Source organism: Ambystoma mexicanum, chromosome 7q (genome assembly GCF_040938575.1).
Source record: "Ambystoma mexicanum isolate Mex_15411 chromosome 7q, UKY_AmexF1_1, whole genome shotgun sequence".
In the NCBI taxonomy this organism is placed as follows: Eukaryota; Metazoa; Chordata; class Amphibia; order Caudata; family Ambystomatidae; genus Ambystoma; species Ambystoma mexicanum.
This window is the reverse complement of record NC_090941.1, coordinates 727,758,516-727,771,094: the sequence shown is the minus strand read 5'-3', so window position 1 is coordinate 727,771,094 and position 12,579 is coordinate 727,758,516. Positions and strand designations below refer to the sequence as shown.

Sequence of the window (12,579 nt, the reverse complement as noted above, 5' to 3'; positions counted from 1 at the left end):
GGAATAAAAAGGGAAGAAGGACTTTGTGGAAGAGTCGGTCCTCCCCAGAGGATCTGCGAGAGTCAGTTCTGTGTGCACAAGAGAGAGTGAAGAGCAGGACGCCGCCGAAGAAGCCGGAAGGCCCACAGCCGGTCCCCAGAGCGAAGGGATGGCGGGCTGGTGGACGAATCTGTCTTGAAGCCTGGGTAGCATGACGACTACCAGGAGAAAGATTGGTGCTGCCGCAGACCAAACTAAGCTCATGCAAACCCCACCGCAGACCACAGGCGGCCATAGAACACCAGGACCACCGCAGACCGAGAGTGAAGGTATGCAGGTGGTGGGGAAGGCACAGGGGCTCCAACTAAGTGGTTAAGAGACTGGAAAAAGCAACAAACCTGTGAATATAGGGTCTGGCTCCCTGAGATAGAAGGAGAAAGAGGAACCTTTGCTGGTGGGAAAAGCATCCAAAGTATTCTTTCTTAGTCGCAGTACCTGGCAGAAGACTACGCCAGGTAGACTGCATCAAAGGTAGAAAGTGCATGTCTGGGAACCGCACCCATAAAAGCATCCTAGTCGCTTCTCATAGTCACAGTATCTGGCCGGAAATTACACAAGGTGGAATGTATACAGGGAACAAAGTGCGAGTCTGGCACCTGTCACCAAAAAAACATCCTTGTTGCTCATCATAGTCACAGTATCTGGCAGGACAGTACACCAGGAGGGTGATTGTACACAGGGAACATGAAGTAGGAGTCTGGGGCCACACCCATAAAAGCATCCTTATTGATCTTCATAGTCACAGTACCTGGCAGAGAAGTGAGCCAGGTTGGCCTCGAAATCAAGAGAGCAAGGGGAAGGAAAGCATTACCCCTGACATGGTGGTGTGGACTTCATAGTCACAGTATCTGGCCAAGTGGTAAGCCAGTTTGGTGGTGAAATCAAGCCAAGAAGAGCTCCCCCTTGTGGTTGTGAACCCTATGTATTTAATTTGATGTGTTATATTACACATTTAATCACATTATGGAATAAAATATTAAATCGCACCACCATTCCTAAAATTATACATTCAATGACTCTAAAATACACCATAATAATATCTTAAGCAATTAAAGACTCTTAGCAAATGTCAAACTTAATAGTTTCCCATTTTGGGTCATTAGCCGCCAAACTTTAAAGTGCAAGGTGCATAGTGTTACTCTTAGTATTCAAGCAATATTTCCAAAAGGACGTCTTTAAATGATTCTACACGCAGGGAAGGGCACAGCAACAAGTAGGGTTGTGGTTTCCTTTAATTATATAACATTTCTGATGCATGCAAATAAGATTTTAACATTGTCAAATGAGCAAAGCTGTGATACCAATCCCAATGCTCAATTTATTTGTTCAAATTCTCTTTAGCTCTTATTAACCCACTTCCCAATTTGGCTGCCAATCAATAGTAACAAATCGTTCCGCGACTGACCTCTCATAAAACGCATACCCCTTGGATTTCATCTCCGTTCCGAATGAGCACAACATGGGGTATTTAGGGTTAGTCATGGCCTTGATGCATAGTAGACCATGTTTCTTCAAGACTGTGGCTTCCATGAAGATCAGACCCATTTCCAGTCGCAGTATCTCCATTGGAACACACAATGAGGGAGCCAATCTTTTTGTTCTAAAAAGTGTCCCAGTCTCTGCAGCCATGCTAAATACAAGATGGAGACACATTCCAAGCCATAAAGAAAGGCGGGACGGAAACACTGTTTGTATAAACGAATGGTGGCCTCAAGGCTCTGGTCCGCGCTTAGAAACCTCTGGGTATTAAGCGCGTTATAAATAACCTATCGTATCATAAAGCCACCCATTCGCTTAGTGAATTTGAATCGATGCCGTTAACTGTGCCGCCTTTCTCCTGTTTGAGGCAATACAATCCCTGAAGCCATGTCTCGCTTCAACTTCTATGCCCAAGTATCTGTAGCAGTCGGTATATTAAACGTCCCTCCCACCCCCCAGAACTGACAATCTGGGTCTCGTTCTCTTCCCATTTCAAAATAGGATGGCCTGAGTTTTATAACTATTAATTAGGTAATTTACTTCTGCATACTGCCTTAGTTCTTTGGCAGCTTTTAATGGGCCCGAGAAGATTAAAAAACATCATGGACACTATAAAAGAGGGCAAGAAAAGGGAGTCATTCTCTTGGCACTATGAGAAGTCGAGTAAGACCTGGGGAAGGGTGACCTATCCCCAGGAGTGGTGAACATTTTGAAAGAAAAGGCCAGGGAAATAATTGAACAGCTTTATGAAGGTTAGTGGAAGGGAGTAATACTCCCCCTAACGTTATGAAAATATGAGACTTTATTTTCGGTGTGTCTTGGTGGGGAGTCAGTCCAAGGAAACCTTGAGACGTTTTGTGCTGTGCCATTGAAGAACATTTCCTTTTTTTTTATTAGCAGACTTTGAGGTGTCGTCCAGAAGAAGGGAGTATTTCTTCTGGACCAAGAATATCACCTCTTTGCCTTAGTTGATTAAGAGTCTAAGGGAAGGAAAAGATTTTGACACTACAGTGGACTATTTGGTTTTGACAGACCTCCTGACAGAATCCTTAGTTTGTTTGAGGCAGGTAAACCCCCTCTTAGAAATAGGGACAGGTCGGGCTTTTCCTTTTTTATTTTAATCTAATAAAAGTCAATAGCCAAAAGCATGCCACCTGTGTCAGTCTCCTCCTTGTACACCTTTACATGACCTGCATCTCAAAATCATCAGTAGACCGTTTGCTTTTTCCCTTCTTGGTTTCAATCTGCTGTTTGTGACCTATGTTTCTATAACTGTATACAGTGTTACACTTTTTTTAGATTTGTAAAATAATTTTGCATTGTCTGAATTGGGTTATGCACTACTAAATGTAATACCATTGAACCAGATTGAGATGATGATTACAAAAATGTTTTAAATGCTGCTCAGCCACTGTGCCAGTGTACCTATGCTTTACAAATGTTAGTGTGAGTGCACATTGTTTCATCAAATAATTAAATTGAAATATTATTTTCTCCCCCCTTCAGATTCTCAGAAACATCTGCTAAATTGTGATGAGATATATTGCTTTCCTGTGTGTTCTGCAAAGGTATGAATTTAAAAGGTTCACATTGAGAACTTGCAGAGCGTGCAAGTACTGCAGGTGTTGCAAGATAGATTAATTGTGCAATTTTGTTCCATTTTGTAACACTAAAATGTTTAAAAATAAACTGCATAGTTTGTAGAAATCCATATGATGCAAAATAATGATCTCTAGGTTGTGCACCTAACCATCCACTTTATAAAAATCACAAAGAATGCTCCTATGCTGTAACTGATAGATGTGAGCAGTATTCCTCACAGAAGCAATGTATACCCTATGTTTAAACCGGCCTAGTCCAACAAGTAGCCAGTCACTCTTAGCACGCCATGACCATACATTCATGCATTAGCTCTAATGCTTCAAAGTTAACCAGGAGATAGGAATTCCGATATGAAAAATAGTCTTCTTGTCTAGGGAAGAAATTCAAATGGCCTGAAATAGATTATTTTTTGAATACCAGAATGGGTGTGGGCGGAGGCTCCAATCCTCTCGGGCATTATTCCTTTCCGCAGAGTTTATTTAATTTGAAATGTTTACCTTTAGGTCGGCTCTGCATTTAGATACACCATATGAGACAAACAATGCTACATTGAATTCCTTGGGCGAATGATGAGGGGAACACTCCCATTATCGTGCTGTAGCTGCCTCCCAGCCCTTAGTAAGCCTGTAGCATAGCCCTCTCACGTAGTGCTGCAATAAGGGACGATCGGCACGCACTGATGCTAGAAAATGTGGCTCTCAAAAGTATTATTTTGGGAAGAAAGGATGGTGTTGTAAATAAAGGAAATTACAAAACAGTACACCCTTTGTACAAGATGATTGAATTAAAAACAGGCTCCCGTACTCCTACAACCTTCCCGCCAAGGGTCCTGTAAACAAACTGCCTGGGATCTGATAACGGGTAGCAAAAAATCCCTAGTTTCACTAGACCATGTATTGCACACTACACTTCTCTCCCGGTTCATGATTTTAGGCAGAGATTACCCCAGGAAGCAGCCTTTTTTACAGGCTTCAGGGACGTGTAGAATGAGGCAAACTCTTACAGGACTTTGGGGTTTTCTGCACAACAATAATTATGGAGCATCCTTTGGTGAAACACATGTCAGGATAGGGCAACACAATTAATTGCATTGTCCAACAACGTCACTCGGTATCAGGAAGTTAGTACCACAGTACACTTCTTGATCCTGAATTGGGGGTCCTGTTATCCAAACCTATGTCATAATTGCTTGTTATGGTGTGTCTGCCTTGGACGTGTGATGCCTCTGGGATGGCGAGAGGGTACCTGGCAGCGGTCGGGTAGATTTAGGAGAGGTTTTCGCACCTGTGAAAGGGTAGCCAAGTTCTCTGGCACTGTTGGCACTTCTGTTTATTTATTTTTATTTGTATGTATTCATTTCTTACGTGTCAAAGCCATCACGGCAGACTTTAAAGAAAAACACAGACAAAACTACAAGACCCGTTCAGCTAATGAATCCTATCATGAACAGAGCAATCTCAATTAAGTAGTTATGTCGTTAGCCGTTTGCGAATAAGTAGGGAGATTTCTCTCTCGCCGCAGATCAACAGGCAGTTCATTCCAGGCGATTGCAGCCTGTACAGGAAAGGCATGACATTTCCCTCTTGTTCTCTTGACATAAGGGCATCTAAGCCTAAACGTGTCACTGGATCTGGTAACTCTGCCTTGAGATTGGAACACAATGTATTCCTTGGGATACATGGGTGCGGATCCAAATAAACCTTTGTGACAGGGGGATCACCTTGAAAAGATTCCTGGATGCAACTGGAAGTCATTGCAATTCCTTCCTAGCAGTGGTCCTGTGGTCCCTCCTGGATATACTCTTAACAATGCGCACTGCATCATTTTGAAGTATTTGGATCGTATTTATGCAACTCTTATTCGCTCCACTCAGGAGCGCACTGCAGTAATCGAACCTGGTCATAATCATTGCCCATATTAGAGTCTTATAAGTGACATATGGTTTCACTAATCTCAATAATTGGAGGTGATACTGGGATTGTTGTACTACACTATCCACGTGAGTGTCCGCACCAAGAGTAGTGTCCAAAACCACACCCAGCGTTTTCACTTTGTCCTGTACTTTATTACAGTGGCCAAATATAGTGAAATTTGAAAAACATGAGTCCAATTTAATTCTAGTTCTGTCTTTCCGCTATTAAGACCAGGCCAGTCCGCTGTCATCCAGTCTCACTTAAGCAATAAGCCCCGAGCCGCGGGGGCATTACTGAGTCGGTAATAGCCCGGGATCCATAGTTGCAGGAGGGCCTTAACATAGGCCCCGGGGCATTACCTGACTCAGTAATGCCCCCGCGGCGAGGGGATTAGTACCTCGGCCCATAAGACCGGGGTACTAAATATTTTTTTTTTCGTTCCAAAACGCTCTGGCATTTCAAAACAGAAAAAAAAGTTTCAAAAATGGCCGCAGGGGAGGGTAAAAACAAAGTCCGTTTTACATTTCCATGGTGGCCATTGAAAAAAAATAGGAAAAAAAGTAAACCAAAAAATGGCAGCCATGGAATTGAGAGTATTTCTTTCTTCCTTTCCATAATGGCCTGTCTCATATCGGGAGCGAACGCACTGGGGACAGAAGTGTTCCCAGCGTGCCTGCTACCCGAAATGGACCAAAAAGTAGGTAAGTGGAGTTGGGTTGGAGGGGATTGTTTGGATTGGGGGGCACTTATCTCGATCGCTGGCAGGGGAAGATGGCAGCCTCCAGCTGTGTGGTAGTTCGGAAGCGGGGGGATTACCCCGTTCTGAGCCTCCTCATTGGCTGAGCGGCTGTCACCCCCTTCCCCTGACGGGGATATGAAAGAATGTAGGGATTTGAGGGATTCCCGGTCGGGTAAAGCCCCGGCGAGGTCCAATGTGATTTTTACATTCTGATTGACCCTCGCCGAATGCTAGTAGTGTATAGATACCTTGGATTTTTCTGGTATCCTCGACAGGATCACCGCTTAATTCTATCAATAGCTGCCTATCGTTGGCATAATTTGTGAATCTTACTCCTGCCTTGTCGAGAAAATCACACAAGGGTCATATGGAAACATTAGAGAGCCCGGGATAGGTATGCGTCTTGAGGGACTGCACAAGTGGATGTTCTAAAAGTAGACCAAGCCTGGCCCTAACATACTGTTCACTTCCTTTTGGAAAGGAACAACTCTATCCACCCATCACCTCTTCTGAGCAATGATATAATAGTAGGCAGTGTGGCCAAAAGCGTTCCATGGTCAAGAAGGTCGAAAGCTGCTGATGGATCAAGCAGCATCAACAGCCCTGCATTACTCCTATGTATAATTTCCAACAACTGTGTTTGTAAGTCCACTAATGTACTTTCTGTCCTGTAGTTGGATCTAAATCCTGACTGTCTGGGATGTAAGATATTAGTACGGTCAAGATGTTCTTGAAACTGTATCGTGGGTGTATCCACAATTTTTAAAAGAAAAGGGACGTTCGTGATAGGCCTATGATTGTTAACTTCCTTAGGGTCTTGTTTCACTTTCTTTAGTAACGGTGTAACCACTACATTCTTAACAATGTCGTGGATAATTTTATAAAGAAAAGTAGCATTGGTGAAAAGTGGAAGAATGGTGCAAAAGAGCAAATGTAATTAAGAACAATTTTGTCAGCAACAGTATCACCAGGGCAAGGGAGTAGGCCACATTTTCTTCAGTATCTTTTCAGTATGTATAATGGTGATAGAAGAAAATATAAAGGAGTCCTCTACTCCATTTGTCACGCCGGTCTCAGGCGCTGCGTCGGAAAACGGCAAAGCCCTGTTGTATTTTTGTACAATCCTCATTTGTAGGGGCGAAGGGTTCTGAATTCACATGTGGCTTCTCTAAGTTTCATAGTATATGAAAAGGCTTTTTTGTCTCATTGGTCGAATTTTCAATTTCTCCATTGAATACATTGTTCTGCCTCATGGATTCCTGTTTTATACCTTTTTTTTTTAAATTATTTTTCCATATTGGTCTATTTTATAAAGTTTTATTTTTACTCCAACTACCTTCTGCCTTCTTGTTTGAGCTCAATTAGCTATCGAGTGAACCAATTATGATGATGATTTGGCTGGTCCCTGACCACTTGTGTCTTCATAGGTGCTATTCTATCCAGCATTTCCTCATCTCTTATTTCACAGCCAAAATATGCAGGAGGTCTTCATCTGTGGTGCTTTCCATGATATTAAGTAGACCTTTATCTAAATCTTCTTGCTGTACTTTGTTCAAATTCCTACTAATGATTTTCTTAGCCACATTACTTCTCAGTCCCTGTCTCCTGGGCAACATAATCTGGAAAATAACTAAGAAATGGTTGGACCAAACACAAGGTTCCGTAATAATAGGATTGACCTGCAGATTTCTAGAGGTAACAGTCTTAAATATTCCCCTTAATACGCGTTGTTTCACTGTTATGAATAACTATCTCTATGCTATTTAACGATTGCTCTAATAATAGAGCCTCCTTATCAGCACAGTTTGCCTTACACCTATTAAGGTCACCACGCATTAAGGTGGAGCAGTTGGGTGTGTTTAACCCTGCTAAAATGCCAGTGAACTCCTCATTAAAATTTGGCATATCATTTGATGGACGATATGCCAACACAATATTAGTAAACTTTACAGGAGAGGAGGTTATTTTTAAGTGTAGGATCTCACAGCCTCACAACGGGTGATCTAAATGAACATAGTTCTTGCTTGAGCCAAGGTTGTTATTGCCATAAGATCTATCTCCTTGTCCAAGGTATAATTATGAACATCTATGGCTTATTTGCCCATTGAGCGGGTAAAGCTAATTTCATAGTTTGACCATTTAGCAAAAAGGGATCCAAAGTAAGGCCATCCGGGTTCCTCACTACGTATTTCTCCCATATTATTGTTCATGTCATTGAGGACAATTGGACATGAACTGTGGGGCATGGGTACTGCTGTCTGTAGTAACGGCTGGTCATTTAAAGTAGTTTGTGCATCAATATATGTTTTAGTAAGCACGGGTGGCAGTATATTCAGTTTAGTAATATTGGCCCCTTTAATGCTGTATTGTTCACCCTCCCTTGTTTGTGTTACTGGGAGCTGCCAGTGTCTAATTTCTACTCGTGGTTATATTGAAGTTCAAATAGTTATCCACAATAGAATTCCTGGCTGCTTTATGGGTTGCAAGGAGCGCTATTCCATCTGCATTTAGCACCTAAAATAGAACCAAACTGCTTACTGAATAGTAGTGTTTCTCCGGGTGGAACGCCAACTCTAACCAGGATGAACACGAAGACACGGAAGCGCAGACTAGCTACACCCTGATGCGCTGGCGTTGACGCGCCTTACAAAGATATATCACACGAGAACTACAATACACATGGGACCTGTAGTTCCAGGCGTGTTACTTGCAGCATTTGCAAGGTAATGCCTGTTTCAACACAGCAGCAGTCCTACAAATGTCAGAACAGTACAACAGCGATTTTAAGGGGCTGAAAAGCTAAAAGCTAGGGCTTTCTCAATTTTAAAAAACACATTCTAAAATCTTTCAGCCCAATATTTTAAAAGCACAGTAAATTAAATCTAAAAGCAGAATGACAACTTGAATGACAACGTGTAGTCAGGGTTTAAATGCATTATAAAAATGTTCAGGCACATTTTTATAAGGGCACAATAATCAAATCTAGTAGCAAAGTGACAATGTGCAATCTGGGGTAAGGCTCTAAAGTTGGCACACAGTGTGAACAGGGTTTATATACTAGCTAAATGCTGACGCGCTGGTGCCGATGCACCTGACAAATTGTTACTCACCGGAGTGACTAAATTACTCCTAGTCTATAGTCCCCTTTCCTGCATCCTGTATGGGCGTCCCTCGCAAGGGAGGGGAGCAGAATTTTTTTTTTTCCACCAGAAAGACATTTCCCCTTTAAATGTACTGATGTGCGGCACCGGGAGCGCAGGCTTCCTTAACCTCGCCCACCTGCGCCACACCTCAGTCCCCTTTTGACGCGTCGGCTCGATTACATTTTAACAACCTCACTGCTCCTATTATAGGGGGATGAATGGTGGGATGTATGGAGGAAAGGGGACTATGGACTAGGAGTATGTTAGTCACTCCGGAATTACTCCTAGGTCGCATCGCCTTTCCTCCATCCTGTATGGGCAATCACAACTGACCCAACGCCCTAGGGCGGAGAGCCTGACCCTGCAGGCAAATAGATGACACAGCACTGCTTGAACAAATGCTGCATCCGCCCTGGCACTCGTATCCAAGCAGTAGTGTTTTCAAAAGGCCGAGGGCTAGCCCATGTTGCTGCCCTGCTGATCATCTGCCAGGGAACGTGGCGCTGGAACGCGACTGCGCTGCCTTGGCTCTTACCGCATGCATGCCCTGTGGCGGATCCTTACGTTGCACCTTGTATGCCTCCTGGATCGCTGCCGTCATCAATCGAGCTATGGATGCCTTGGAGGCTTGCTGCCCAGATCTGGAGCCTCCAAATGTTAAAAACAGTGCGTCTGTCTTGCGGATGCCTTTCTTTCTGTCCAGATAGAATTTCAACGCTCTCCTAACATCCAGACAGTGGAGCGTTTCCTCTGTGTCTCCCTTGGAGTCCGGGAAGAATGTGAAAAGCACAATCTCCTCGTTAATGTGAAAGGATGACACCACCTTTCGAAGGAACTTGGGATGCGTGAGAAGCACAACCTTGTCTTTGTGAAATCTAGTGTATGGCTCTGAGGCGACGAACGCCGGGATCTCACTCGCTCTGCGAGCCGACGTAAGACCAACCAGAAGGGCGGTCTTCAGAGTGACCATCCGGATGTCTGCTGTGGCCATGGGTTTGAATGGTTTGTGGGCTATGGCACTTAGCACCACGTTGAGTTCCCAAACTGGATGCAGACGTCTGACCGGGGGATACAGCCTGGCAAGCTCGTCCGGTGTTTTTTCACAACCGGATTGGCCGAAGACAGGATAAGAGTCGGAGTTCCTGTATACGCCAATAGCGGGCAGGTATGTCTGGCAGGTATCCACCTGGACACCTGACCTGGCGAGATAGGCTGAGAATGATAAGACGTGGTCCAGGGTGCATGTTAGTGGGTTCACCCCATTTTCCTTAGCTCAAAACAGAATCTCATCCATTTGCTTTTGTACTGCTTGCACGTAGCCTGATTTCTGGCACTTTCAATGATCTCCAGATTGCCGCTAGACAACTCAAGGTTTCCGGAGCATTGGCTGCCCTGGAACCAGGCTGCTAGGGCTAGCTTCTCTGGGGAGAGGTGTAGCACTGCACCTCCTTGCTGCGCTAGTAGAGGGCCCTTCCCCAGCAAAATTACCATCTTGGACTGTGTTGACAGCTGCTGCAGGTCTGAGAACCAGGCTTGTGCCGGCCAGCGAGGCGCTATGAGGTTTATCTTCAAGTTCCTAATCTTTCTCACCACCCTGTGCACCAGCGGTGTGGGTGGGAATGCATATGCCCACATCCCGTTCCAGGGTATCTGCAGTGCGTCTCCTAGAGAGTTGCATCACCTTCCTCCCCAGGACGTGAATTGTTGACGTGTCCTGTTTACGGTCACAAATAGGTCTGTGGTGGGGTGGCCTCATCTGCTGAACACTTCCTGAAGTACTCTCCCATTTAGCTGCCACTCTGTCTGCTTGCAGGTTGGATTCTCCCAGAAGGTGGACCACCGAGATCCACACCTCCTGGCTGATAGCCCATTCCCAGATTTCCAGGGTCAACAAGCACAGCTGCGGGGATCTGGTGCCCCCCTGTTTGTTGATATAGTACATACAGGTCGTGTTGTCTGAATGCACACCGACCTGCCCTTGATGGTCGGGCGAAAGGACTTGAGGGCCAACCAGATTGCTATGAGTTCCAGTCTTTTAATGTGATTCTACTGGTCGCTCTGGGTCCAGAGTGCGTTCCCAGAGTGGCTCTGCAGCCATGGAGGCAGAAGTCCAAGGTAATGGTGTACTCTATAGGGGGGGTGGACAGAACGGTCTTTTGCGATCAAGGTCCATATGACCCGACTCCTGATCCCAGGAATTTGCAAAATGCAGCTGAAGCCGCCTCATGCAGTCTGATGTACAGGACTACCAGGAGGCATGCTGCCAGTACGCCCAGAATGTGGTTATACCACCAGGCCGTGGTGATTGACCTGCTGCGGAAATGGGAGACCTCAGTCTGAATTGCCGAAACCTTATGCCCCGTGGGGAATACTCTCTGCTGCTGTGTCCCACAACAGGCCCAGAAACACTAGCGTCCCTGTAGGGATGAGCTGAGATTTCTTGTCATTTATTGAAAACGCCAGGTCGAATAGAGTGCAGATGAGCCCGTCAGCTGAGGCTCGAAACTGCCCCGCAGTCGAGCCCCTGATTAACCAGTCGAGGTACGGATAGACCTGCAGCCCCTCTGACCCGAGGAGAGTTGCCACCGCATTCATGAGCCTTGTGAAGACTCTAGATAGGAACACGGAGAATGCATCATTCAGGCCCAGAGAACACGTCCAGTCCCCCCCCCCCCACGCAGTGTCTAGGCTATGAGCGCTGGCATCACTATCTTGAACTTCTGCAGGGGAAGGTAAAGATTCACGCAAGATAAATCCAACATGACTCGCCGGCCCGCCTGGTTCTTCCTTTGAATAGCAAATATGCAGGAGTAAAAGCCCTGCCCCACCCGGGGGGTGGGGGATTGAGGGGGAGGTACCTTCACTACCGCTTCGCTCTCTTCAAGGGAGCAAATCTCTGCTAGGAGTGATGGTGTACCGATCTGTGGGAGAACTCTGGAGAGGAGAAGCAAGAAGTAACCAGAAGCCCCAAGACGCAATGAGATGGCCCATGCGTCCGTGAACTTCGCTAGCCAGCTATGTAAGAGGCTGGGAATCCCTGAAGCTCCCGTGGATTCGACCTAATCCTGGAGATGCCCGCCGGCATTCTACACGGAAATTAACCTAGAAAGCAGTAACGGCCGTATGAATGAGGGCGGCACACAGCGAGTGAAACCTGGACTGAAATCGCATACTGAGGACCAAGATGATTCAGTCTGAAAAGTCGCGTGACCTCCGAGGACGACCACCCAAAATGGCTGCCCCAGAACAAAGATCCTAGCCGGAGCGAAGCCAGGATAAGCGGAGCGAAGTGCAACAAACACACAGCACTGAGGTATGGAAACAGTGACCGCCCGATACACCGGGCGGACATGTGCGCAAGGAGCAAGTTCCACTAACACAAGCACATGGAGCACGTTGGAAGAACACGCGTCCCTGGGAAACGCATATCACTAGTGCGGCTTGGGACGCTGAGGGATCCTTGCTGATCCGGCATTGCATGTCCCTCTGCAGGAAGAAGCATTGTGGAGGGCAGCGTGAGCCATCCGCGAGGTGAGGGGGGCACACAAGACTGTGCCAAAAGTTACGTAGTGAGCGACTGCTTAATTCTAGGAAAATCAGAGTCGAAGATATGCAATCATGGCGTGATGCCCATGCGTATTTCTTATTTATACTTGACTGTGTA

The 12,579-nt window shown here is 45.6% G+C and overlaps 1 protein-coding gene across 1 annotated transcript in view; it reads left to right on the top strand.

Moving 5' to 3' along the window:
- RNF17 (ring finger protein 17) overlaps positions 1-12,579 on the top strand; it is a 3,777,565-nt gene that overhangs the window by 272,050 nt on the left and 3,492,936 nt on the right. Inside the window, exon 5 of the mRNA XM_069639339.1 lies at positions 3,025-3,086. Coding sequence (XP_069495440.1) covers positions 3,025-3,086 — 62 coding nt within the window. The remainder of the gene's footprint in view (positions 1-3,024; positions 3,087-12,579) is intronic.